Source organism: Podarcis liolepis (genome assembly GCF_965112155.1).
Source record: "Podarcis liolepis genome assembly, chromosome: 13".
NCBI lineage: Eukaryota > Metazoa > Chordata > Lepidosauria > Squamata > Lacertidae > Podarcis > Podarcis liolepis.
The window spans coordinates 40,953,419-40,976,466 of NC_139573.1; the positions used below are offsets into that span (position 1 = coordinate 40,953,419).

Here is a 23,048-nt window from a genome sequence, read left to right on the forward strand (position 1 = left end):
AAAACTCGCTAGACGAAAGGTTTTTTCATTCGCGATTTGCCTCGCAAGACGAATTCCCCTATGGGCTTGCTTCGCAAGACGAAAACGTCTTGCGACTTTGTTAAACCGTTTAAACCGTGCTTCGCAAGAAGAAAAATTCGCTAGACAGCAAAAATTGCGGAACGAATTAATTTCGTCTTGCGGGGCACCACTGTATATTATAGCCAATGTCTATTGTCTATTGTCATTGAAGATTTTACATGCTCATCCTGTCTCCCATTCCAATAATATCTTATACATATTAAACAGCACTTTTACATTTACTTTTACATTACATTACATTCCAACAGGTCTCTCTCCAGTTGTGATATTTGATCCCCCTGTATCTTTTAATCTGGAAGACCAAGAGATCATGCCATCTTCTTCCCATTTCCCTCCTCACCTGTCATCCTTCTCCCGCACCTGCATTCAGTGATGGCATCCTTTGCCTGCTACAAAAATGTGTCATGCAGTAGAGAATGGCGGTTGTAGTGGGAGAAGCCACAGGTTATTTGCTTTTGAGTTAGTGGTGGATTTTAAACATGCAAGGGAAATCCCTGGGCTGCAGCCTAGTAACTTTAGCATTGAGGGTCTGGTGAATGATAAAAGTAGGGTTTAGAAAAAGTTGTTAGCTGTGGAACGCCCTCCCACCAGATGTCAAAGAGAAAAATAACTACCAAACTTTTAGAAGACATCTGAAGGCAGCCCTGTTTAGGGAAGCTTTTAATGTTTAAAAGGTTATTGTATTTTAGGGTTTTGTTGGAAGCCGCCCAGAGTGGCTGGGGAAACCCAGCCAGATGGGCGGGGTATAAAGAATAATTTTTTACAAAAATTGGGCAGGAGAGAGAGGTGAAGCAGTTTACAATCTCTGGCAAATTTTTGTTATATAAATATCTTAAGATGCTACGAGGCCACCCTTTGGGGAAGCAATGTGGCTTTTCCCTTCAGCTTTCAATAGCTTCCCATTTAACGTCTTGTTGTCTTTTTTTCTTCTGATTTGTAGGTAACGTGTTGATTTTCCTGTTCATGCAGAAGGTCCCAAACCTTTCCTAGCCATTATTTTGTTGCCTGTGTTCTTTATAGATAGATATAGATATAGATATTTTATTGGAAGAATTTAATTTATATAAAAAAGTGGTGAAAAGAAAAATCTGAATGAAAATAAAAGAAAAATGCTGACTTACATTTCCATACTTTAGTATAAAAATGTGTATAGTCTTATTATCCTAATACAATTTATTTTAATCAATAACAGAATATATTCTGTATAAAGCCATTCCAACTATCATTATATTTATCCAAATAAAGTCTGCATCTATAAGCAGTCTGTTCATATGTTGCTAATATTGTCATGTTGTCAAGCCATTGATTAAGGGGAATCGTTTTTCTATTCTTCCAGTTCATCAGTCTCAGTTTTTTAGCCACCATTAAGGCGCATAGAATCCTTTTTTTTTTTTTTTTTTGCTGTTCTGTCACTTTTCCATACAATAGGTATATAGTTCAAAAGAACGTTCACCTTTGAAAATCTTAACTTGTTCTGTTAGCATCTTACTTATATAGTCCTGCTCTCTTTCCCAAAACCTAATAAGTATAGGACATTATAAAAGCATGTGCTTCAAAGAAGCCTTATCCATATTATGTATCCAGTGTTCTTTGTGACAATCCCATATTTTAAACTAAAATGAGTTTGTTTGTTTTTTGTTTAAAAGGGATGAGTCCCAGAAAAAATCAGTATAGAAAAGGGGGGGGGGGAGTCTAAATTCTTGGGAATAGATGCATGAGCAAACAGTATCCTTTGAGAAAAACACCGATATTGAAGCGTTCTCTATTGCTTTAGAAAGAGGGGAGAAAAGTTAAATAAGTGCCTTGCCTCGCTTCCATCATCAGCTCTGTTCTGAATTCTCCCTCTTCAGTTGTTATTTGCAGCTTTTATTAAACCTTCAGAGTGGTTAAAAGGTGCATCTTATATACTGACCGCATCTGTAATATAGTCATTTTTTTCTTTCCTTCTTGTCCTTTAGAATTCCATGAACTTGCCGCCAGACAAAATGAAGCTACTGAGCCAGTATGACAACGAAAAGAAATGGGAGTTGATCTGTGACCAGGTAAAAGACCAGAGTGGCCATTCTTTTCTTTTCTTTTCTAAGTACCGTATTTTTCGCCCCATAGGACACACTTTTCCCCCTCCAAAAATGAAGGGGAAATGTGTGTGCGTCCTTTGGGGCAAATGCAGGCTTCAGGAAGCTATCCGCAAGCCTTGCAAGCCCGGCAGGAGGTCCCGCCGGGCGTGCGAGGCTTGGGGCGGCAGCCTGCCGCCCCAAGCACGGGGAGCCCTCCGAAGGGCTCCCTGTGCTTCGGGCGAGTGTCCGCAAGGCTTGGGGTGGCAGCCGCGGCTGGGGGAGGGAAATAATTTTTTTTATTCATTCCCCCCCCCCAAAAAACGAGGTGCGTCCTATAGGGTCGTGCGCCCTATAGGACTAAAAATACGGTAATTCTATATGTTGCATTTTGAATCGGCCTTAAACGGCCGTAGCTCTCAAAGTTGAGGAATAGGAAACGGCACATCCCACCATGGTCCAGTTTGTCCCTGCTCTGCGGTTTTCATGACCACCTTAAAATTCTGGCAATAGATTTTGGTTTTTGGTTTTTGTTTTTGAAATAATTTTCATTAAATTTTACACAAATTTTCCAACACAACATCTGCAACACAGCGTAACAAATCCTTGGCTGCCATAGCCTAGGACTTCCATCAACCCCTTCTAATGGTTTTCTAAGTTTCTTTCTAGTTATGCATTTTATTACTATGCTTATTGTTTGAAATGCAGTCTTACACCAGCTCATATTAGTACTTCTCACAATAATTTGGATAGTCCTCCTTACAAAACTTCTTGCAACCCTACAAGCGATGTTAAGTACAGTGGTACCTCGGGTTACAGACGCTTCAGGTTACAGACTCTGCTAACCCAGAAATAGTGCCTCAGGTTAAGAACTTTACCTCAGGATGAGAACAGAAATCGCACTGCGGCAGCGTGAAGCATCATTAGCTAAAGTGGTACCTCAGGTTAAGAACAGTCCGGCCCACCACAAGGTCTGAGGGACGGCTGAAAAAGTTTTCTGACCCCTGCTCTGGAGAGATGTGCACCCCCCCAAAAAAAATTCTATCTCCAGCCTGAGAGTTATCCTTTCCTTTTTCTAAGGATCCAGGAACAAGTTGTTCAAAGGCAGGGTCACTTTTCAGCAGGAGCTGCTGGCAGAGAGAGAAAATATGGCACCCGTTCATGCTGTGAAGCTATATATTTCTCGCTTAATAAAGGAACAGGCTTGTGAATGATGCCGAGAAGACAGGGGAAAAAAGGGGAGAGGAGTGACTCATGTGAGCTGTGCAGATGTCTGTGAGGGATTCAGCCCTTCACAGATCTGCAAAGACAGCTCTGCCACAGGGGATGTGGCATCTGAAATAGAAACTCCTGGCAATCTCAAGGTGTTTGCTGAGTGAGTGGGCAGCGGGGAAGGAGAAGGCAGCCCTGTCCTCGACTCGCTGATCGGCGCTCAGGCGAAAATGGGTCACAAGGCCCTGTGTCACCCTTGGGGCCATCCGCTGCGCCTTGTGATTTGCAGCATGCGCCGTTGAGTGACGGATGAGGAGGGAAAGAGTTGGTCTCTCCGGAATCGCGTAGGATGTGGCAGGGAGTGTGGGGAAACGACCAGTTTCCTCTTCGCGGCTGTTTTATTTGCTGAGAAAAAAGTGTGCAACTGTATGTGTGAGTGCGGCTGTGGAGAAACGAGGGGAAGGGAGCGCAAGAGGCCGGTGGTAGGAAATGGGGAGTGCCTGAGGAAGGCAGAAAACAGAGAAGGGGCCCTACCGCGTGGCAAGGTTGGCTTAAGCTGCCTCAGGTGCTATAAAAGCCAATGCGGAGGGAAGCACGCAGATCAGATCCGCAGACACAAGCTACTATAAAAGTCAATACGAAGGAATTATTATTATTATTATTATTATTATTATTATTATTATTAAGCACACAGATCAGATCTGCAGGCACGACCAACTATAAAAGTCAATGCGGAGGGAAGCACACAGATCAGATCCACAAGCACAACCTAGTATAAAAGTCAATACAGTGGTACCTTGGGTTACATACTGTCAGGGAACTGACATCAGAGCAACAGGAGAAGGAGAGGCTCTCCGATTCTGCAGGGGAAGGTACCAGCACAAGGGGGAGACGTAGCTTGATGGAGGGGGAAGGAATTCAGCGTAACACCAAGGATCCAGGAGAGCAAATGGCAGAGGAGGTGGAAGGGCTCCGGGATTCTTCCTTGGAAGTCAGTGAGGAGAGCACTGGTCCTCCACTACCCACGCCCTCCCTGCGCAGAAGACTTCCGCGCAATGAGAGGCGGAGACGATTGGGTGTCAAACAGCTTTTATGCTGGCAAAGGTTTAAGAAACGCCCACAGACAGATTCTGCTAGCGACTGAGGCAGCCACGCTGAGATGGGCTGTGCAGTCAAGACGGTTTAACCTATGCAACCAAGCTTCCAAACGGGAAAGTTTACGCACGAGTAACTCCCAACCACTACAGATACGTTTCAGGTTACATACGCTTCAGGTTACATACGCTTCAGGTTACAGACTCCGCTAACCCAGAAATAGTACCTCAGGTTAAGAACTTTGCTTCAGGGTGAGAACAGAAATTGTTCTCTGGTAGCGCGGCTGCAGCAGGAGGCCCCGTTAGCTAAAGTGGTGCTTCAGGTTAAGAACAGTTTCAGGTTAAGAACGGACCTCTGGAACGAATTAAGTACTTAACCCGAGGTACCACTGTACAGAGGGAAGCACACAGATTAGATCCACAGGCATGACCTACTATAAAAGTCAATGTGGAGGGAAGCACTCAGTCCAGATCCGTCCTACTAGGATGTTCTCCTGCACAAGCCCCATTGAAATGACAGGAGCACTACCATCTGACTTAAACCCTTCGCGGCTTCAGAGTTTCAAAGCTGTCAGGGAAGAAACTGGCATCCATCTTTAATCAGTTTAATCCAACTGCCGTTCTACGTTCAGTTACTATTTCCAGGGGCAAGCAAGCTCCAGGCTGCTTAAAATGGCTGCTGTCGCCTTATTAGCTACATGTGTGGAATAGCTGTCCACCACCTGTCTTTCTGCCCTAAAATCTGTTTGAAATTTCACAAGCCAGAATATACAAAACAAATTTATACAGAGCCTCATGGATTGTTTAGTTTGGAGAATCCCCCAAAAAGTAAAATAAGTTGCTTCATTAAAAAAAAAGCTTCTGGCAACTGGTCCTAAAATAATAATACTAAAACGATAATTACTAAAATAATATTTATTATATTAACAAAAACAGCAACAACTGTCCAGGTTGGCAGCTTCCTGGTTAACTGGCAGATTTATCCGAGACCGATTTGTTTGGAATAGCCCTCAGAATTTGTATCTAAGAGACTACGTTACTCTGTTGTAATAGAAACATGGAACGATGGGTATTTATAGTTTCAAATTCAAAAAATAAATAAACTATGTATTCACTTTAAAAGATTTACATACCACCCATATTCTAGGGCAGTTTACCAAATATATTAAAACCACATATATTAAAAGCAATGATTATTCAAAAATCACCATTATAGCGAGCCACAGTAGAAAATTAACAGAACATTTCACGAAAAGCTAGGATTGAAATCGGCTAATGTTGTGACAAGAAAAATGAGCCTTAAGCAGAGGTCGAAACACAATTAAGCTTGGTGCTTTAAAGTTTGTGCTTTGAGTTGTGGGTGGGGGCATTTGAAGGAATCTCTTGGACATGATGGGTTGCCTCCCCACATGGGGACTGTTTCAGAATAAAGCCTCTGCAAGACAACCTGAGTTGGTATACTTCTCACATAGAGTTGACAGTATGGCTCATCCATACTTCCTTCTGCTCCCACCCCCTGCCCCATGAAGACCTGTTCTTTTACAACAAGAAGGCGCCCTACTCCCGGAGACGTATAGATGTTTAAAAGCTTGGCCTAATTTTGCAGCTGCCCCTTACTTAACTAACATCACTAACGAAGCCTATAGATGGGCTTTCTCTAGAGCCCGCTTTGAGACAATGCCCTCAGCAGTGCTGTATGGCAAATTCACGCGGGCTCCAATGCATGCGCGTCTCTGCCCTTGTATGTCTAATAAGGTAGAATCTGTCACACACATTCTTCTATCTTGCGAATTTTATAGTGAAGAACGAGTTCAACTTATTTTACCGCTTCTATCAAAATTTATACCCCTTCAATATTATTTGGAATCCTCCCCTGAAATTCTTCGAAAATACCTCCTGGAAGATTCCTCAAGCTCAATATCATATGAGGTGGCTAAATTTTGCACTTTAGTAATTAGGAAGCGTAAATCTCTTCTGTTGAATGGCACACTGCGAAGTTCCCTTGTGTAACCGTTTTCCTTTTCTGAGGTTGTTGCTGATTTCTTGTTGTCTGATCTTGTGGTGTTTAGTGTCACTGGCTTTGGCCGCAATAAACTTGAACTTGAAGGAATCTCTTGGACATGATGGGTTGCCTCCCCACATGGGGACTGTTTCAGAATAAAGCCTCTGCATGACAACCTGAGTTGGTATACTTCTCACATAGAGTTGACAGTATGGCTCATCCATACTTCCTTCTGCTCCCACCCCCTGCCCCATGAAGACCTGTTCTTTAGTGCTGAATCGGAACAAACAGCAATCGAGTTTTCAGTGAGTGGATTTCCGTTCGTTCCGATTTAGCGCTAGGGAAGGAGTTTTCCAGAGCAAAGCACTAGGGCAATGGCAAGTGGACTCATGCTTTCTAGGTGCAAGACATGCGGAAGTGGGGGTGAGCCCTAAGTCTCTCATGTTTGTGGGACTTTGTGGGACTAAGAGTGGGGTTAAAAAGTTTAGCCCTGTTCTAAAACTTAGAAAAAAAACAAAACACAGCATTGCTTAACTCAATGCTTTAGGGAATAAACAGGTGAGGAGATCAGCTGATAGTCACAATACATACACAGTCCTTCTTGTGCAACACACTGTGTCACAAGGATGGTGGTGCAACACAATTGTCGCAGGAGGAAGAGCTGCTAGCGGCTTCTGCACAGGACTAGAAGCTTTTACCAGGTTGTGGGGAGATGGTGTGTGTAGAGTTGTACGTCTTTTCGCAGGGAAATGGGTGGCACTGTGGTCTAAACCACTGAGCCTCTTAGGCTTGCTGATCAGAAGGTTGGCGGTTCAAATCCCTGCAACGGGGTGAGCTCCCGTTGCTCTGTCCCAGCTCCTGCCAACCTAGCAGTTCGAAAGCACACCAGTGCAAGTAGATAAATAGTTACCCCTGTGGCGGGAAGGTAAATGCCGTTTCCATGCGCCCTGGTTTCCGTCACGGTGTCCCGTTGCGCCAGAAACGGTTTAGTCCTGTTGGCCACATGACCCGGAAAGCTGTCTGTGGACAAACGCCGGCTCCCTTGGCCTGAAAGTGAGATGAGAGCCATAGTCACCTTTGACTGGACTTAACCGTCCAGGGCTCCTTTACCTTTTACCCATGTTTGCCTAGCAACTGCAGTACAGTGGTACCTCAGGTTAAGAATTTAATTCATTCTGGAGGTCCGTTCTTAACCTGAAACTGTTCTTAACCTGAAGCACCACTTTAGCTAATGGGGCTTCCTGCTGCTGCCGGGCTGCCAGAGCACGATTTCTGTTCTCATCCTGAAGCAAAGTTATTAACCCGAGGTAATATTCCTGGGTTAGCGGAGCCTGTAACCTGAAGCGTCTGTAACCCAAGGTACCACTGTATGCTGATGTTTGGGCCCAGAAACCGCTGCAGTATCTCTGCAGGGAGACACCTGGTGTTAGGTGTTGTCTAATCTGCTGGCCCAAATATCTGCCATGTGAATTAGTCCCTCGTTCGTGTTCTCATAGTATGTTTGTGCCTTTAGAGGCAGCTCTAAAATGCCCACCTGCAATTCGATAAAGCCTGCCTTGTTCTTCTTTTTGTGTCTTTTTCCGCAGGAAAGGTTTCAGGTCAAGAACCCGCCTTCTGCCTACATCCAGAAACTGAAGGGCTATCTGGACACGGGTGCATTCAGCGGAAAGGTGACTTCAAACTGGAGGATGCAACTGTATTCGTATTCTACGCTGTCCCCTGATTTCCTTTCCAGCTTGTCCTCCTACCCAGAGCTATAATAGCCCACCTGGCTGGGTTTCCCCAGCCACTCTGGGCAGCTTCCAACAGAATATTAAAATACAATAGTCTATTAAACATTAAAAGCTTCTCTAAACAGGGCTGCCTTCAGATGTCTTCTAAAAGTCTGGTAGTTTTTCTCTTTGACATCTGGTGGGAGGGCATTCCACAGGGCGGGTGCCACCACCGACAAGGCCTTCTGCCTGGTTCCATGTAACTTGGCTTCTCGCAGTAAGGGAACCGCCAGAAGGCCCTCAGAACTGGAGCTCAGTGTCTGGGCTGAACGATGGCGGTGGAGACGCTCCTTCAGGTATACTGGACCGAGGCCATTTAGGGCTTTCAAGGTCAGCACCAACACTTTGAATTGTGCTCGGAAATGTACTGGGAGCCAATGTATAATTTCCAGAGCTCCTTAGGAAGAGGATTTGGTTGTTAAAGCACTCCAAGAATTGTAGCTCTGGGAGAGGGGAATAAGGGTCTTTTAAACACCCTTAACAAACTGCAAGCTCGTGGGATTCTTTGAAGAGGGAGCCATGGCTGTTTTAAAGTGGTACGGTGCTGCTTTAAAGGTGGACGGGAGTGAGATTGACCAGCGCATGGGAGCATGCGTGAGCTTGGAGGCCGAACCATGGAGCAGGGCAGATAGACTGGCAGATAGACCTCTGCAGCCAGGCCTCTGAGCATCTCTGTGCTCCCTCCTGCCTCCCAACCTCTCTCTTGAGTGGCAGCTGGATGCAGAGAGCAGTAGGGAAGGGAAGGAATTTAGCTGCAAATCCATGGCAGCAGGAGAGAAAAGGAGGACAAGAGATAGGGAAAAGCAGAGCGTGGGAGAGAGGATAGATGGATCTCTGTATTAATGGGTGGCGTGTGAGAAAGGGAATGGCTGGATGGAGCTGTGGGGTGTATCCACCACACTACTGCCATGCAATTTCTGAAGAAATTCAGCCCTTGATGGCAGGAGGAGAAGATGGGACATCCCTGCTTTATTTTGAGGAAACCTGACTGCTTCAATGCACACCTGCCATTCAGAATTTCTCGTGCTGCGCATGTGCATTTCTCACTTAAGCTTGGGTATTTTTGAAACCTGTTTATTTATTTATTTTAAAGCAATTTGTGAATTGGCTGCACGATACAAGTAGAAACGTTGGTAATCCACGTTACTGGTACGGCTGCCCGTTAACCTGTTTTTCATTTTGCTTTGTTCACCCAGTTTAAGAGACGGGCTCAAGAGTCCACCCAGATTCTTCGGGAGCTGGAGATATCTTTGAGGACAAACTATATAGGGTTAGTACCGACGACCAACAATTTTGTTTGTGCAAACCCTAGCTGTGCGCAATCGCCTCATTTATTTGTTTTGCTGCTTTTAAAATGTATGCCCTTGCTTTTTAACCGTCGAGGTCTCAAAGTGGCTTACCATGATAAAAAAACATATGCAGTACATACCAAAATAAAACATCAGATAAACCTAATAAATTTAAAAGCTTAGAAATTTCAAATCAGGAACGTAAACCAAAGAAGCATTTGTGATGCCTCCTAAAATAAAAACAGTTTTAACCAAGTGTCTGGAACTCAGCCGGGATGCCACCTGCTGTCTGACTTCTAGTGGGAAAGAGTTCTGCAGAGTTGGGCCCACAACACTGAATCCACGAGTTTTTGTTGATCAGATTGAGATGTGCAGGGTTAGACATTCTGGATCTGTGTTATTCAGGGTGTATGTATAACTCTAGGTGTTTCGAAGCAAGGATTTTATAGTGTTGATTTTCTGTGCCAAAGCAGAGGTTCATTTGGGCCGGGATTGAAAGCACTTCTGATAAGTCCAGGGGCAGCTTCCCTTCTCTTTCCTGCTGACTGCATGTGTACCCTCACAGTGTGTCGGGTGCAGTGGCAGATAATCCCCCATTCGGCAGGTGCTGCTTTGTTCAAGAGGTCAGAGGGACAGCTGGAATGTCCCAGGGCATGCCTGGGAGCCCCCACATTTGGAACCTGCCTTTCCTTTATATCATTATTCTTGATTCAATCCAGCTTCTAGCCTGCCTTGGTGTAGTGGTTAAGAGCGGCGGACTCGTAATCTGGTGAACCAGGTTCGCTTCCCCGCTCCTCCACATGCAGCTGCTTGGCGACCTTGGGCTAGTCACACTTCTCTGAAGTCTCTCAGCCCCACTCACCTCACAGAGTGTTTGTTGTGGGGGAGGAAGGGAAAGGAGATTCTTAGCAGCTTTGAGACTCCTTCGGGTAGTGATAAAGTGGGATATCAAATCCAAACTCCTCCTCCTCTTCTTCTACTAGCTCAATAAAGGTAATGCGCAACACAACACAAAGGTGGGTTGGTTGTTGGTTGGTTCAAGCCGACTCAGGGACAGCTGTGGGCAGGATTCCTGAACTGCAGCGGGTTGGACTAGATGACTCTCAGGGTCTATGAGCCCTTACAACCAAAGAGAGGGAAGAATTACCAGGTCAGGTTTAAGGTTTTTGTATGCTGTGGGTTAAACCACAGAGCCTAGGACTTGCCGATCAGAAGGTCGGCGGTTCAAATTCCAGTGACGGGGTGAGCTCCCGTTGCTCGGTCCCTGCTCCTGCCAACCTAGCAGTTCGAAAGCACGTCGAAGTGCAAGTAGATAAATAGCTACTGCTCTGGCAGGAAGGTAAACGGTGTTTCCGTGCACTGCTCTGGTTCGCCAGGAGCAGCTTAATCCTGCTGGCCACATGACCCGGAAGCTGTACACCGGCTCCCTCGGCCAATAAAGTGAGATGAGCGCCGCAACCCCAGAGTCGACCACGACTGGACCTAATGGTCAGGGGTCCTTTTACTTTACCAGCGCACAACATCCTGATACCTACCTTCTGGGTAAACTACAACACCCAGAATTCTTTGAGGGTGAGAAAGTGCTTGGATGTGCTATAAAGGTACCATTTGTACGCAGCCACGGTCCCCTTGAGCAGCTCTGGAATTGGAAGCACATTCAGCGTTTGTTAATGAGATGCTAAACGTTTAGTTGTTCATGTGAACATAAATGTCGGAGCGGCTTAGGTTGTTTAACGGCCCTGCCTCATTTGTCGGTAACTGAGCTATGCGACCCCTCTCCCCCAGTCCAGCACCCCCTTTAACACGAACTACTCAAACAACCTGGGGGGTAGCGGCCAAGGTCTAAGGCCCTCTGCAGAGAAGGTGACCCCAGCTTGTCGGAGGCAGCAGCCGACACCATTAACGACAGTGATGTATGCTGGCTAATTAACAGCTTAGATGGGGAAGCATTTATCTCTCTGGATTGATTGCCTGCCAAGCAGTCAGAAAATAAAAGGGAACAGTGGGAGCCAGCATGCACAAGTCGTGTCAGCGTTTTGTGACAAAATGTATTATTGGGCCTGATGGAGTACAAAGGAGCAAATTGTATATCAGGAAGGAGCGCCAGTAGGTGCACTGCAGGCCTGTGAAAAGGCTGCCAGGCCATTTCCATGTCTGATGGTTGCATTCATCTATTTATTTTTTGCATTTGTTGCATGTCAGTAATATTCAGGCGCTACCTACATTGGCCAGTATGTACGTCATGATTTTAAAATAACTCTTTTGTTTTCTGTCCCACGTTGAGACCATTTACAAATGACAAATACTAGTCTCTTGTTGGGTATTCCTAGCAGCCCATGTGAAAATTCCTAACCCGGGAAGATCTGCGTTGAAATTCCTTCGTCAGCCACTGACTTACGATAGGTTACAGTCACCGTGTTGCTGTTGTTTTAACATGGGGGACACTTGCTGATGAAACCATTGTCAACATATACATTGGTACCTTGGAATCTGTTCCAGAAGTCCGTTCGACTTCCAAAACGTTCAGAAACCAAGCCGCAGCTTCCGATTGGCCGCAGGAAGCTTCTGCAGCCAATCGGAAGCCGCGTCGGACGTTCAGGTTCCAAAGAACACTCCTGGGTTTGTGGCGTTCAGGAGCCAAAACGTTTGACTTGCAAGGTGTTCGGGATCCAAGGTACGACTGTAATTTGAAGCTCATATGGGTGGATTTGTTTTTAAGTAATCATTTTAACACCTCCAGGTAGAATTGTTATATGTTGAATGCGGCCTTTTCTAGCTGCATATGCGATTTTTCTGTGGGGATCTGTTTCATTTTCACTTTTGCACGGAGGTGCTTTTGAAATCTCTTAATAGAACTTATCCCCAAATCTCCAAACATTATGTTTGTAACCACTCTAAATATGCTCCCGTGTGGCATATTTCCCATCTGGAAAATGGGACGATAATACAAACCCTATTCAGTGTCTACTCAAAAGAAAGCTTCCCTTAATTGTAACCTTAATAGCAGGATTTGAAGGATTGCAGGAATCAGTGAGAGAAGGAGCCTAGAGCACTTGAGTACATTGAAACGGGCTGGAAAAGGATTAATAATATATTAATCAGCAGTTGTTGTTGTTTTAAAAGACAGAGACGTCTATCTCTGTCTAGAAAAAAGCAGGAGAAAATACCAGCAAGGGATTCTGGAGAAATATGAAGCAGATCTCAAATGTTGGGGAAAGGGCAGTAGGATACTCTTCTCATGTTTTATTCTAGAGGGAAAAAATTCTTCATGTTCTTCCTCTCTCCCTCCTTTAGCTGGGTCCAGGAATTCCTGAACGAAGAAAACAAAGGACTTGATGTGTTGGTGGACTACCTCGCCTTTGCCCAGTGCTCTGTCACGTAAGTTGCTGCCACAGCTTGGTGGGGAAGTGATGGTTAAGTCAGGATCCTAGTGGGGCCTGCAACAAAATATTGCAGTGTGGATTGTTCCCACAATTCCATTGTCCCAGAAAACCCGGCTCGCTCTGCCTCCACAAATCAACCCATATTTATATATGTGAGCATGCCCAAACCCCATTGGGATGTTTAGGAGCGTTCTCCTTCCACCCACCCCCCTATTTATTTTTCTTCACATTTCTGCAAACGCCAATGTTCCCTCAAGCCTGTTGATCATGGGTTGGCAAACTAAGTCCTGGGGGCCAGATCCAGCCCAATCGCCTTCTCAATCTGGCCCACGGACGGTCCAGGAATCAGCGTGTTTTTACATGAGTAGAATGTGTCCTTTTATTTAAAATGCATCTCTGGGTTATTTGTGGGGCATAGGAATTCGTTCATCCCCTCCCCAAATATAGTCCGGCCCCCCACAAGGTCTGAGGGACAGTGGACCTGCCCTCTGCTGAAAAAGTTTGCTGACCCCTGCTGTTGATTCTTCCCTCTTGTCCATGGGTGGCACTGTTTTGACTATATCAGTGGTGCCACTCACAATCTGATCATCGGGAATTGAGGGTGGGGCTGCTATCCCAGGCGAAGCTTCTAGCCTTGTTATTGTGAGCCCCAGTCCAGCAGAGAACACCTATCACCTACCCAATAGGGCATGTGTAGGCTGGGTTTGGAAATTGCTGCTTTTCTACCAAGAGGTTGCACTCATCAGGGTTATGTTTTTGTCCTGGGGCCAACAGACACCCCCTTGACATATTGCAAACTGATTTGAAACTCCCCTCAGTTACCAAAGTGGTTTGCTACATAGCTTAGCGAGACAGGCGTGCTTTTTGAAAAAGTCTTAAACTCCGCTAGGGCCTCGCCAAACTAATTTTCACAATTCTGTGGCTATAAACTTTACTTTATATATGGCGTTGGGTGCTAAGCTGTCCTCTTAAAGGGAAAGGGGCTCTGTTCTGTGAAATCTAACCCATGTTTTCTTTCTTATTCTCTCCTTTCCCCGTGTCTTTGAAATAACCCCTGAGTTTTGGTCAGAGCACCAGTTACTCTTCCCTCGTTGATAACTTTATTGAGCAGTCATTCCTGAACTGGAAGAGATTTCACTTAACCCAGTCAATAATTCCTTCACGCTCTTCTGTCCTCAAGCGGAATGAGGGACTAACAAACAGCCCTCAGTCTAACAAGAACTCCCTTCCTGAGTCGCTTCTTCTTGGCAAATAGGTTATTCCACAGAGAGGTAGCATTCTGCTCAAATTAAGCATTTATACCTGCTTGCTTTGCATAATCAACTCTGCTTCTGCTAGCCAGGAACAGCAAGCAAACGCCACCTGCACATTTCCCAAGTTTTCTCTGTTGCGTGGCGAGTTCCCGCCTCCCCCCAGAAATAAAGACACGAGACACAAGAATTCGAGTTAATGGGTCAAATTAGGCCACAACTTTATTGATTACAGGAATTGAGCGGTATTGGCTTAGGCATTGGTCCTAACAACTAACTGGCTTCAGCCTGCATGCTTGAAGGCCGGTGAGGGTTAACCACCAGTAGGGGGAGTCCTGCTGAGGTACGTCAACTAGGACCTCCCCCTGGGGTCACCGCGTGGGGGCGTGCCATGGGCCCACACCTCCCATAGGCTTAGGACAAGGCCATGCCCCCCGGAATCCTTTACTGGACTACCCTTTGATTTGGGGGAAGGCGATGGCACTACCTACCTTCATCAGCATAACAATACAACTGTACCCCCACCAATGCCTAATCGCCAATACCGTGGAGTTGTGACGGTTTGCTATGAGGTAGGCAAAAACCAAGTGGCTGGTGCCAATCTGCCAATTGGAAAAATTCCTACCAGGCCCCTTGACGGCGACCAACCGAAGTCCATAGCAACGTCAGAGAGCCTAGCCTAACGGGTGGGAGGGGAGGAAAAACCTGGAGACCCTCGGCCACGCCAGACCTAAGAAAGGTGAGGCCTCGCCCCCCGAGCCAGCCTATTGGCTGGCTCGGGGTATGACGCGTCCGAGGATTCCCTAGTATCACGGGGGCTGAAGCCAGCCCCCACGAGTGTGGGGAGGGGCATGAAGCCTGCAACCCGATCTCCTCCCTAGCTTGGAAGTGGCTTAACTGTGACTAGCAAAGCTTCCCATTTTAAGAGCGGCCAAAGTCCATGAAGGCAGTTGAATAGAAATCCCATACTCTTTGGGGGTAAGGCTGGGAGATAATAGGGCCTGAAACCCCAGAGGGCAACTGACAGGCAGTTTGGGCGGTACTTGGCTAGATGTGCCAATGGGTCTGACTCTGCTTAAGGCAGCTTCCAGTATTGCTAACTACAGTGGTACCTTGGCTCTCAAACTTAATCCATTCTGGAAGTCCGTTCCAAAACCAAGGCACGCTTTCCCATAGAAAGTTGTGCAAAACGGATCAAGCCGTTCCAGACTTTTAAAAACAACCCCTAAAACGAGACCATTGATCCATAAAATGAAAGCAATAATCAGTGTACTATTAAATAAAGTAAGACAATATTGTAGATGATAAAAATTAAAATTATTATTTTTCTCTTACCTGCACTGACGATAGTCTTTGTTTAGTTGTGGGGGGGCTTTTGCCCATTTCCGCAGTCACACAATCAATCAATCAGTAGCTGAACTGGGTCACAAAAACAAAACAAAAAAAAGAGCTGCAAAAACACAAAATAAATAGCAAAACAAAAGGGCCAAACTTAATCCGTTTGACTTTCAAAATGTTTGAAAACCAAGGCGCAGCTTCTGATTGGTGCAGGCGCCCCGGAAACAATAGCTGACAGCTGCATCAGACATTCGGCTTCTGGAAAGCATTCGAAAACCGGAACACTTCCAGGTTTTTAGAGTTTGAGAACCAAGGTACAACTGTATAGTCATAATGGAACTGCATCAGCACCATGGAGAGCAACTTCACTTCCTCTCTGTCGGATAGGAAGATAAGAGTTTGAACACCTTGAATTTGTGAAACCTGCAGGAAAAGGGAGAGGGGGAAGTGTAGAAATTAAATGCTTAAAACTCGGTGCTTCTGAAACGCGGGTCTCCGGCTGTTGTTAGACTACAACCCCCATCATCCCTGACCACTGGTCCTGCTAGCTAGGGAGGATGGGAGTTGTAGTCCAACAGCCAGAGACCCGAGTTCAAGAGACATGGGATAGTTCTTGACCTATTTAAGTTTGCAGTTCAGACGTGCTCCTAGCGGCAGCCCTGCTTCGGCGCCTCGGTTCCAGTGTCGCCAGCTTGGCAAACCTCCTTCCGCCCACCTGCTGACGCACACCCGTTTTTATATGTGTGGCTCCAGGTATGATATGGACAGCACTGACAATGGGAGCCCTGGGTCCGACAAGGGAAAGGCCCTGGACAGATCTATGGAGGACCTCAGCAGAAGCAGCAACTCCCCTACACAGGGCTCCTCCAAAACGAGGCACCTGACTGTCAGGTAACAGAACGGACACTGGCAAGCTCTTCTTGAACTGCTTCCCCCGTATCTTGGGACACAGATTGTGGTGCCAGGAGAAGAGGCAGTTTCACACTTATTCCCTTGCCCGCCTCACTTGAAGCTACGCTTAAGTGAAACATCTCAAAAGGGAAAGCGCACCAACCCAGCAAATGCCAAGTTGGAAACCGCTCTCTAGTTTCACCAATGTGAAGCTTTGCGTTGTCTGCAAAATGAAAAGTTGGAAAGGGGGGAAAGCTGTTTTCATTGCAGTGGCAGATCGGCTGCTCTGCGTTTATTTTCTTCAATTGATATCTCCCCTTTCTCCCATCGTGGGACCTCAGGTAGTGTACCTGCAGGTCCCAAGGTAGTCTCCCATCCAAGCACTAACCAGACCTAGAGCTGCTTAGCTCCAGCAAGGTGGTAGCCCCATGGGTCTTCAGACTATGATATGGACTTGGGCAAAATGTGGCAAAACGAAAGGACTGGGTTTTGAAGAAGGGGTACCCCAGGCAAGCCTGATGGCTAAGGTAGAGGGGGCTTGCCTATACAAGGGTACTTCCATATTCTCAGTCAGATGTTCAGCTGACATGTGGAAATCTCCATCTAAAAATATTGGAGGTATTTAGCATCCAAATTGCTTCAATTGGGGTGGTGGTGAACGGAAGTTTCCTTCTGTTAAATTAGGAAATAGGGAGAAAAATGAAGAAAAGCTTGCAACTGGGGCTTCAGTTCCCGTCTCCACCATAGTTTGGGCTAGTTTAGGAGTTCTTATACAGAGACCCTGGAGCATGAGGTTGCAGGTTTCCACAATGTTGAAAAACCATGTGCCTCTTCAACATGCAAGCAGTTGCGCATGGAAAGAAACCCCTGGTTTTCATGGGTGACACTCCCCACACACCATATGTTCATGCACATATATTACCAGCCAGGGGCTGAGTTTTAATTTAGCGTCATAAACTGACCAATCTGGGGGCCTGCAAACGCACAAACACCCCCACACCCCCTCAATGAGCCCAGAATATTGGCCCTCAATCCTACAAAGTTTCCACAACCATCAGGCAAGTTAACCCACCACCCAATTTCTAAGCTCTCCCAACCTATTACCACCTTAGAAGCAAACTACCCTAAGAGTAGTTTGATGATTATTGATGAGTAGCCTCGGGATGGTTTTTGTGGCCTAACAAATGACAGGTTCTGGTTTCCTTTTCCTGCTCTTGCATTTTCCTGTCTCTGCCTTTCCTCTTTTCCTCTTTCCCCTTGTTCTAACCCCGTGCTTCTTTTGCACGCTCCCCTTGGGATGACGGCTCACGGTAGGTACCCAGCCTAGGGACCCTCAGGGGCAGGGAGGCGGGGGAGAGGGGCTCGCTCGGCTTTGCATGTAGTCTGAGCTCGTAAGATTGAAAAGATGGACGCCAAGAAAGGCAGTGGCCCACTGAACCATGTGTCAGGAAGGAAGACTTGCTCTGGCTCCTGCCGCCATCCCGGTGTTTTTAAAAAATGAAAAAAAAAGGCAAATAATAAATTGAGGCATCAGTTACTATCTCTGCGCTACCGGTTGTATTTCTTAGGTGTGCACTGAGGGTGCCTGAGTGTTGGTAAAAGAAGAGACCGTTTTATTCTACTTCCACTAAAGAGATTAAAACAAAATGGCTGCTCTTTTTCTCTGGGGTCGGAAGGGGGTGAGGCCTCAGGCCTCAGAGCTCTGTTTGCTAACCGCAGCAATGAAATGCAAATAGACTTGAGGGAAAGTCAGCCCTTCTGAGTAACAGAAGTCTGTTTTCTGTGGTTTAAGCCCCTTAATGTGAAGCAACTTAGTTTGGGTGGCTCTCAGAAATGACTGGCCTAAGGGGGTTGCCCTACAAGGAAAGGTTTTCCATCCTTGGGCCTGTTTGCTGCCTGACAACCCACAGAGGAAAGAGTTCCTGCCCTGTAGGAAGTGGAGGCTGGGTGGCTTTGAAAGAGGATAAGACAAATGCGTGGAGAATATCTGTGGCTTCTATCCACAATGGATGTGCTCTGTCACCACAGTCAGAGGAAGTAGGCTCCCGAATACCACTTTCTGGAAACAGCGGAAGAGGAGAGTGCTGTTGTGCGCAGGTTTTGCTTGCGGGCTTCCGATAAGCATCTGATTAGCCGCCGTGTGAAGAAGATGCTGGACCAGATGGGCCTGATCCTGCAGGATCTTCTTAAGTTCTTATGGCCATTTATCAGGAAAGCTCTTGCTACAGATTTCCTGCATCTGCAGCCTATTGAGTTAGAAGGCCCCTGAGGTCAGACTCTCTGGCCATAATCTGCGCCATACATTTAAAGCCCCGTTAGACTACTTTAACAATTTCACAGAATACTGGGAGCTGTGGTTAGTTAAGGGTACGGAGAGTGTTTTAAGAGACCCCCTCTTCCCCTTGCAGAACTACATTCCCCAGAGTTCCCTGGGCAGATGGATTGTTAAACTGCTGCCTATGAATTGTAGTTCTGTGGCGTGCAATAGAGAGCCACCCTAACACCTTTCAGCAGCATCCTTATTCAACTACATTTCCCAGGATTCTTTGGGGCAATCAATGAAGGTTAAACCAGTACAGTGGAACCCTGGTTTTTGAACGCCTCTGTTGTCGTAGTTTCGGCTCCCGAATGCTGAAAACCCAGAACTAACTGCTCCGCTTTCCGGAAACCAAACATGCTACGCAGCTTCTGTTTTGAGTTTCCCTACTGTGTTGAGGATTCTGCTTTCAGTTTTCTGTTTTTGAACGTTTCAGAAATCGAACGGTCTTCCGGAACAGATTGCGTTCAAAAACCGAGATTGCACTGTACAGGGTTATTCATAATGAAGTATACAGTTTCAACGCACTATAAAAAAAGAAGAATGTAATATATCTTACGTTTCCTGTAACAGAATTGTAGGGGAATATTTAAAGGTTTTTTATTTTAAAGAAACAGTCACAGATGTTCTGTGTGTGCACTCTTTGTCACACCGGCAATCCATTTCTGCCCAAACACGACTCACCCTATGCGTTGATTTTCCTGGGCTTCACTGAATGGCAGTGCAAACACTATCAACGACTTCTTCTGATACACAGGACTTCTAAGTTTGTACAAACAGCCTGTAGTTTCAATTTTTTTATGCCAGTCGTAGATACATGTTCTGCTTGAAGGTCCCCAGAATCACAATCAAAAACGCCATCACACAACAGTTACAGATTCCGTTTTGCTCAATTCAAGAACACAAAACGCCTTCTCCACTGCAGACGCAGCCATTTTGCCTGACTAGCCACGTGACACACGCGCTATTGCCTATGTCGCTTGCCTCAGTAGCGGAACACAAACTTTATGAGTACATCTACCTCACGGTTTGCAGTTGTGGTCTGTGTCATCGCCTGTTACTGTCTTACAGCATCTGGAAACTATATAGTAGTACCTCTGGATGCGAACGGGATCCGTTCCAGAGCCCCGTTCGCATCCTGAAGCGAATGCAACCCGCGTCTGCACATCTGCGTGTGTGCGGGTCACGATTTGCCGCTTCCACACATGCTCGTGACATCATTTTGAGCGTCTGCGCATGCACAAGCGGCGAAACCCGGAAGTAACATGCTTCGTTACTTCTGGGTCGCCGTGGAGCGCAACCCGAAAACATTCAACCCAAAGCTACTTCAACCAGAGGTATGACTGTACTTCATTATGAAACACCCTGTATAATAGTGTTTTAAATGCCTAGTGCGGACAGGGCCTCCGATCCTAGGAAACTTCATTTTAGGAACACAACACAGGGAACAATATTCTGTTGGGCAGGTGGGCAGCGACGAGCCACAATTACTTGCCATGTTTGCTGAAACAGGTTGGTGTTTTTCCAGCCACAGCGAAGCCTTCCCCTGTGGTTCCACGAGGGCCACTTTCCCCCCTGAGGTTGGGGGGGTGGCAATGGGGGTGGGGGTGGGGAAGCGTCCACCTGAAGCGTCCTATTTTTCCCTCCTGTCCTGCAGGATTGCAATCTTCCACCTCCTTCAGGTGTTGCCATTTGAACCAGCAGATCCAAACATTCTTTCAGCAAGTCCACCCAAGCATCCCCTCCTCCAGCGCCCCCGGGAGCGAGCAGGACTCTAAGCCCAGGCCTCCTCTCAACTCCTACTCACCGCGGTGAGCCTCTCCCCAAACCTAACCAGAAACGTCCCCTGCGAATGCGGCCGGAGGCCATAGGCTCGTCTAGGCCAAGGGCATGTTCTTCCCCCCCTCCTAAGCTTGTGTGTTCATTTTGGCAGGCAGTCTCGGATACCGAACTTTAGGAGCCCTCGAAGCAGGGAGGCCATTTTGTAAAATCCCGTTTTAAAAAACAAAGAAGCTCTGTAACTGGAATGCATTTTGTAAACACCTGCAGATAGTTGCATGCTTTTATTTTTGTCGGTTGCACAACCACGTTCCGGCACTGTTTGCTTTGCTGTTGTTGTTGTTGCTGCTGCTATTGTTGCTTTTGGCTCTAGTTTTCATTGTTGTGTGCAGGGAATTGGAGCTGTTGTACAGAAGCGGTGGGAAGGGGACGCGGAACAGAGATAGGGGAGGGACCAGGTCAGGCCTCTGAAACCCCCTTGAGACATCGCCACCGCCAGCTTATTAAAGGCTTAATGTGTGTTTTGGCTTTATTTTCCACATTGAGGTCTAGGAACTTTGAAACTGAGAAACTCAGATCTTCAGGATCTGAAGAGCAACTGTTACCACGTTTGGCACAAGTATCATTATTGCCATTACTATTTTATTACCTGCCCTTCACTCTGAGTTCCCAGGGTAGGCTATGGCAATTTATAACACATCATTAAAAAATAACATAAAACGACTTAAAATAACAAAAATAGGATGGGCCCCCAAAAGTTGCCACATTCCATATTCCACTGCACCCATAACCATGTTAATAGCTTATCATGGAGTATTATATTTCCTTAGTATTTTAAGCATAATCTAGAGCTCACCTTCCCATGGCCTGCTGAGATCCCTGTGGCCTTTTCACAAAAGACAGTGGTTTCCTAAAACCAGACTGGAGAGAGTTTGTTTTTCATTGGGCAGTGGCATCTCCTGTTCAGCATTTGAACTCGTGACCCGAGACCCAAAGGGTTCTCGGACTGCAATCCTGCTGCCCAGCCTAATCCTCTCCCCTGCCCTCCCCCCAATTTCCTGCTCCTCGTGCCCTTGCTCCTGTGCTTCTCTTTATGCTGTTGGACTTGACTGCCGGGTGATATCCGACGTCTTTTCTCATGCAGCTATTTCCTTCCCCCTTTCCTCCCTCCTTCCATTTTTCCCTACCTCAGACTCAATCTGGCACACAGCAGGAAGGCGCTGAGGAACTCACGCATTGTCAGCCAGAAGGACGATGTCCATGTCTGCATCATGTGCCTCCGTGCCATCATGAATTACCAGGTGACCGCGGGCGATGGGACGTTGGGGAGGTTTGTGCCCACAGAAACGGGTTTTTGCAGATTCTGGAAATGATGCAAAAACTTTCGGACTGGAGACGCAAGTGGGATGAACATATACATCTGGAGCCATGCTCCCTGCAACTCTCTGCCAAAAAAACCCAAAGTATGGTGTCCAGCCTATTATGGTGTCCATATAATAATAATAAGGACTCGGGTGGCGCTGTGGGTTAAACCACAGAGCCTAGGACTTGCCGATCAGAAGGTCGGCAGTTTGTATCCCTGCGACGGGGTGAGCTCCCGTTGCTCGGTCCTTGCTTCTGCCAACCTAGCAGTTCGAAAGCACGTCAAAGTGCAAGTAGATAAATAGGTACCGCTCCAGCGGGAAGGCAAATGGCATTCCCGTGCGCAGCTCTGGTTCGCCAGAAGCAGCTTAGTCATGCTGGCCAGCTCCCTCGGCCAATAAAGCGAGATGAGCACCGCAACCCCAGAGTCGTCCGCGACTGAACCTAATGGTCAGGGGTCCCTTTACCTTTATAATAATAAAAAAATTTATTATGTATACCCTGCCCATCTGGCTGGGTTTCCTCAACCACTCTGGGCGTCTCCCAACAGAATATTAAAAACACGATGAAACTTCAAACATTAAAAACTTCTCTAAACAGGGCTGCTTTCAGATGTCTTCTAAAAGTCAGATAGTTGTTTATTTCCTTGACATCTGGTGGGAGGGCATTCCACAGGGCAGGCACCACAACCAAGAAGGCCCTCTGCTGGATCCCTGCAACCTCACTTCTCACAGTGAGGGAACCCCCAGAAGGCCCTTGGAGCTGGACCTCAGTGTCTGGGCTGAACGATGGGGGTGGAGATGCTCCTTCAGGTCCAAACGCAAAACATTTGGCAGTGAGGGGAGCAGGGAGAAGTCACAGGCATGGCCAATGTTCATATGACAAAGGCTCCTGCTTGAGAAAGAATCCAGTCCTTGACCCTCCACAGAATGAGAGGAACCCTTTTCTCCCTTCAGTCACCATTCCCCAATTTCCTCTAGCTCAACTCGGATTGCTAACATCCTCTCTCACCTTTCCCTTAGTCTGGGTTCAGCCTCGTGATGAACCACCCAGCCTGTGTCAATGAGATCACACTGAGCCTCAACAACAAGAACCCCAGGTAAGGAATTGGAACTCCTTTTCCGGACACGTGTTTCTTCATTTCTGAGCCCCACTGTTTCCTTTATGTTTGGATGCATTTAAAAGGACCCACACACAAAAAGATGGAAGCTATGCTATGGGGAG

General features: G+C 46.6%; 1 protein-coding gene across 8 annotated transcripts in view; it reads left to right on the forward strand.

Moving 5' to 3' along the window:
* FMNL1 (formin like 1) overlaps positions 1 to 23,048 on the forward strand; it is a 113,041-nt gene that overhangs the window by 46,484 nt on the left and 43,509 nt on the right. For 2 of the 8 annotated variants that reach the window (XM_083469486.1, XM_083469485.1), the window contains exons 2-9: positions 2,040 to 2,123; positions 8,030 to 8,113; positions 9,412 to 9,485; positions 12,799 to 12,882; positions 16,229 to 16,366; positions 20,366 to 20,494; positions 21,655 to 21,763; positions 22,847 to 22,923. In XM_083469486.1, the coding sequence (XP_083325612.1) occupies positions 2,040 to 2,123; positions 8,030 to 8,113; positions 9,412 to 9,485; positions 12,799 to 12,882; positions 16,229 to 16,366; positions 20,366 to 20,494; positions 21,655 to 21,763; positions 22,847 to 22,923 (779 nt within the window). Of the gene's footprint in view, positions 1 to 2,039; positions 2,124 to 8,029; positions 8,114 to 9,411; positions 9,486 to 12,798; positions 12,883 to 16,228; positions 16,367 to 16,395; positions 17,677 to 20,340; positions 20,495 to 21,654; positions 21,764 to 22,846; positions 22,924 to 23,048 lie in introns of those variants that run through there. The other 6 variants (XM_083469492.1, XM_083469487.1, XM_083469488.1 and 3 more) reach the window with 5 other exon arrangements.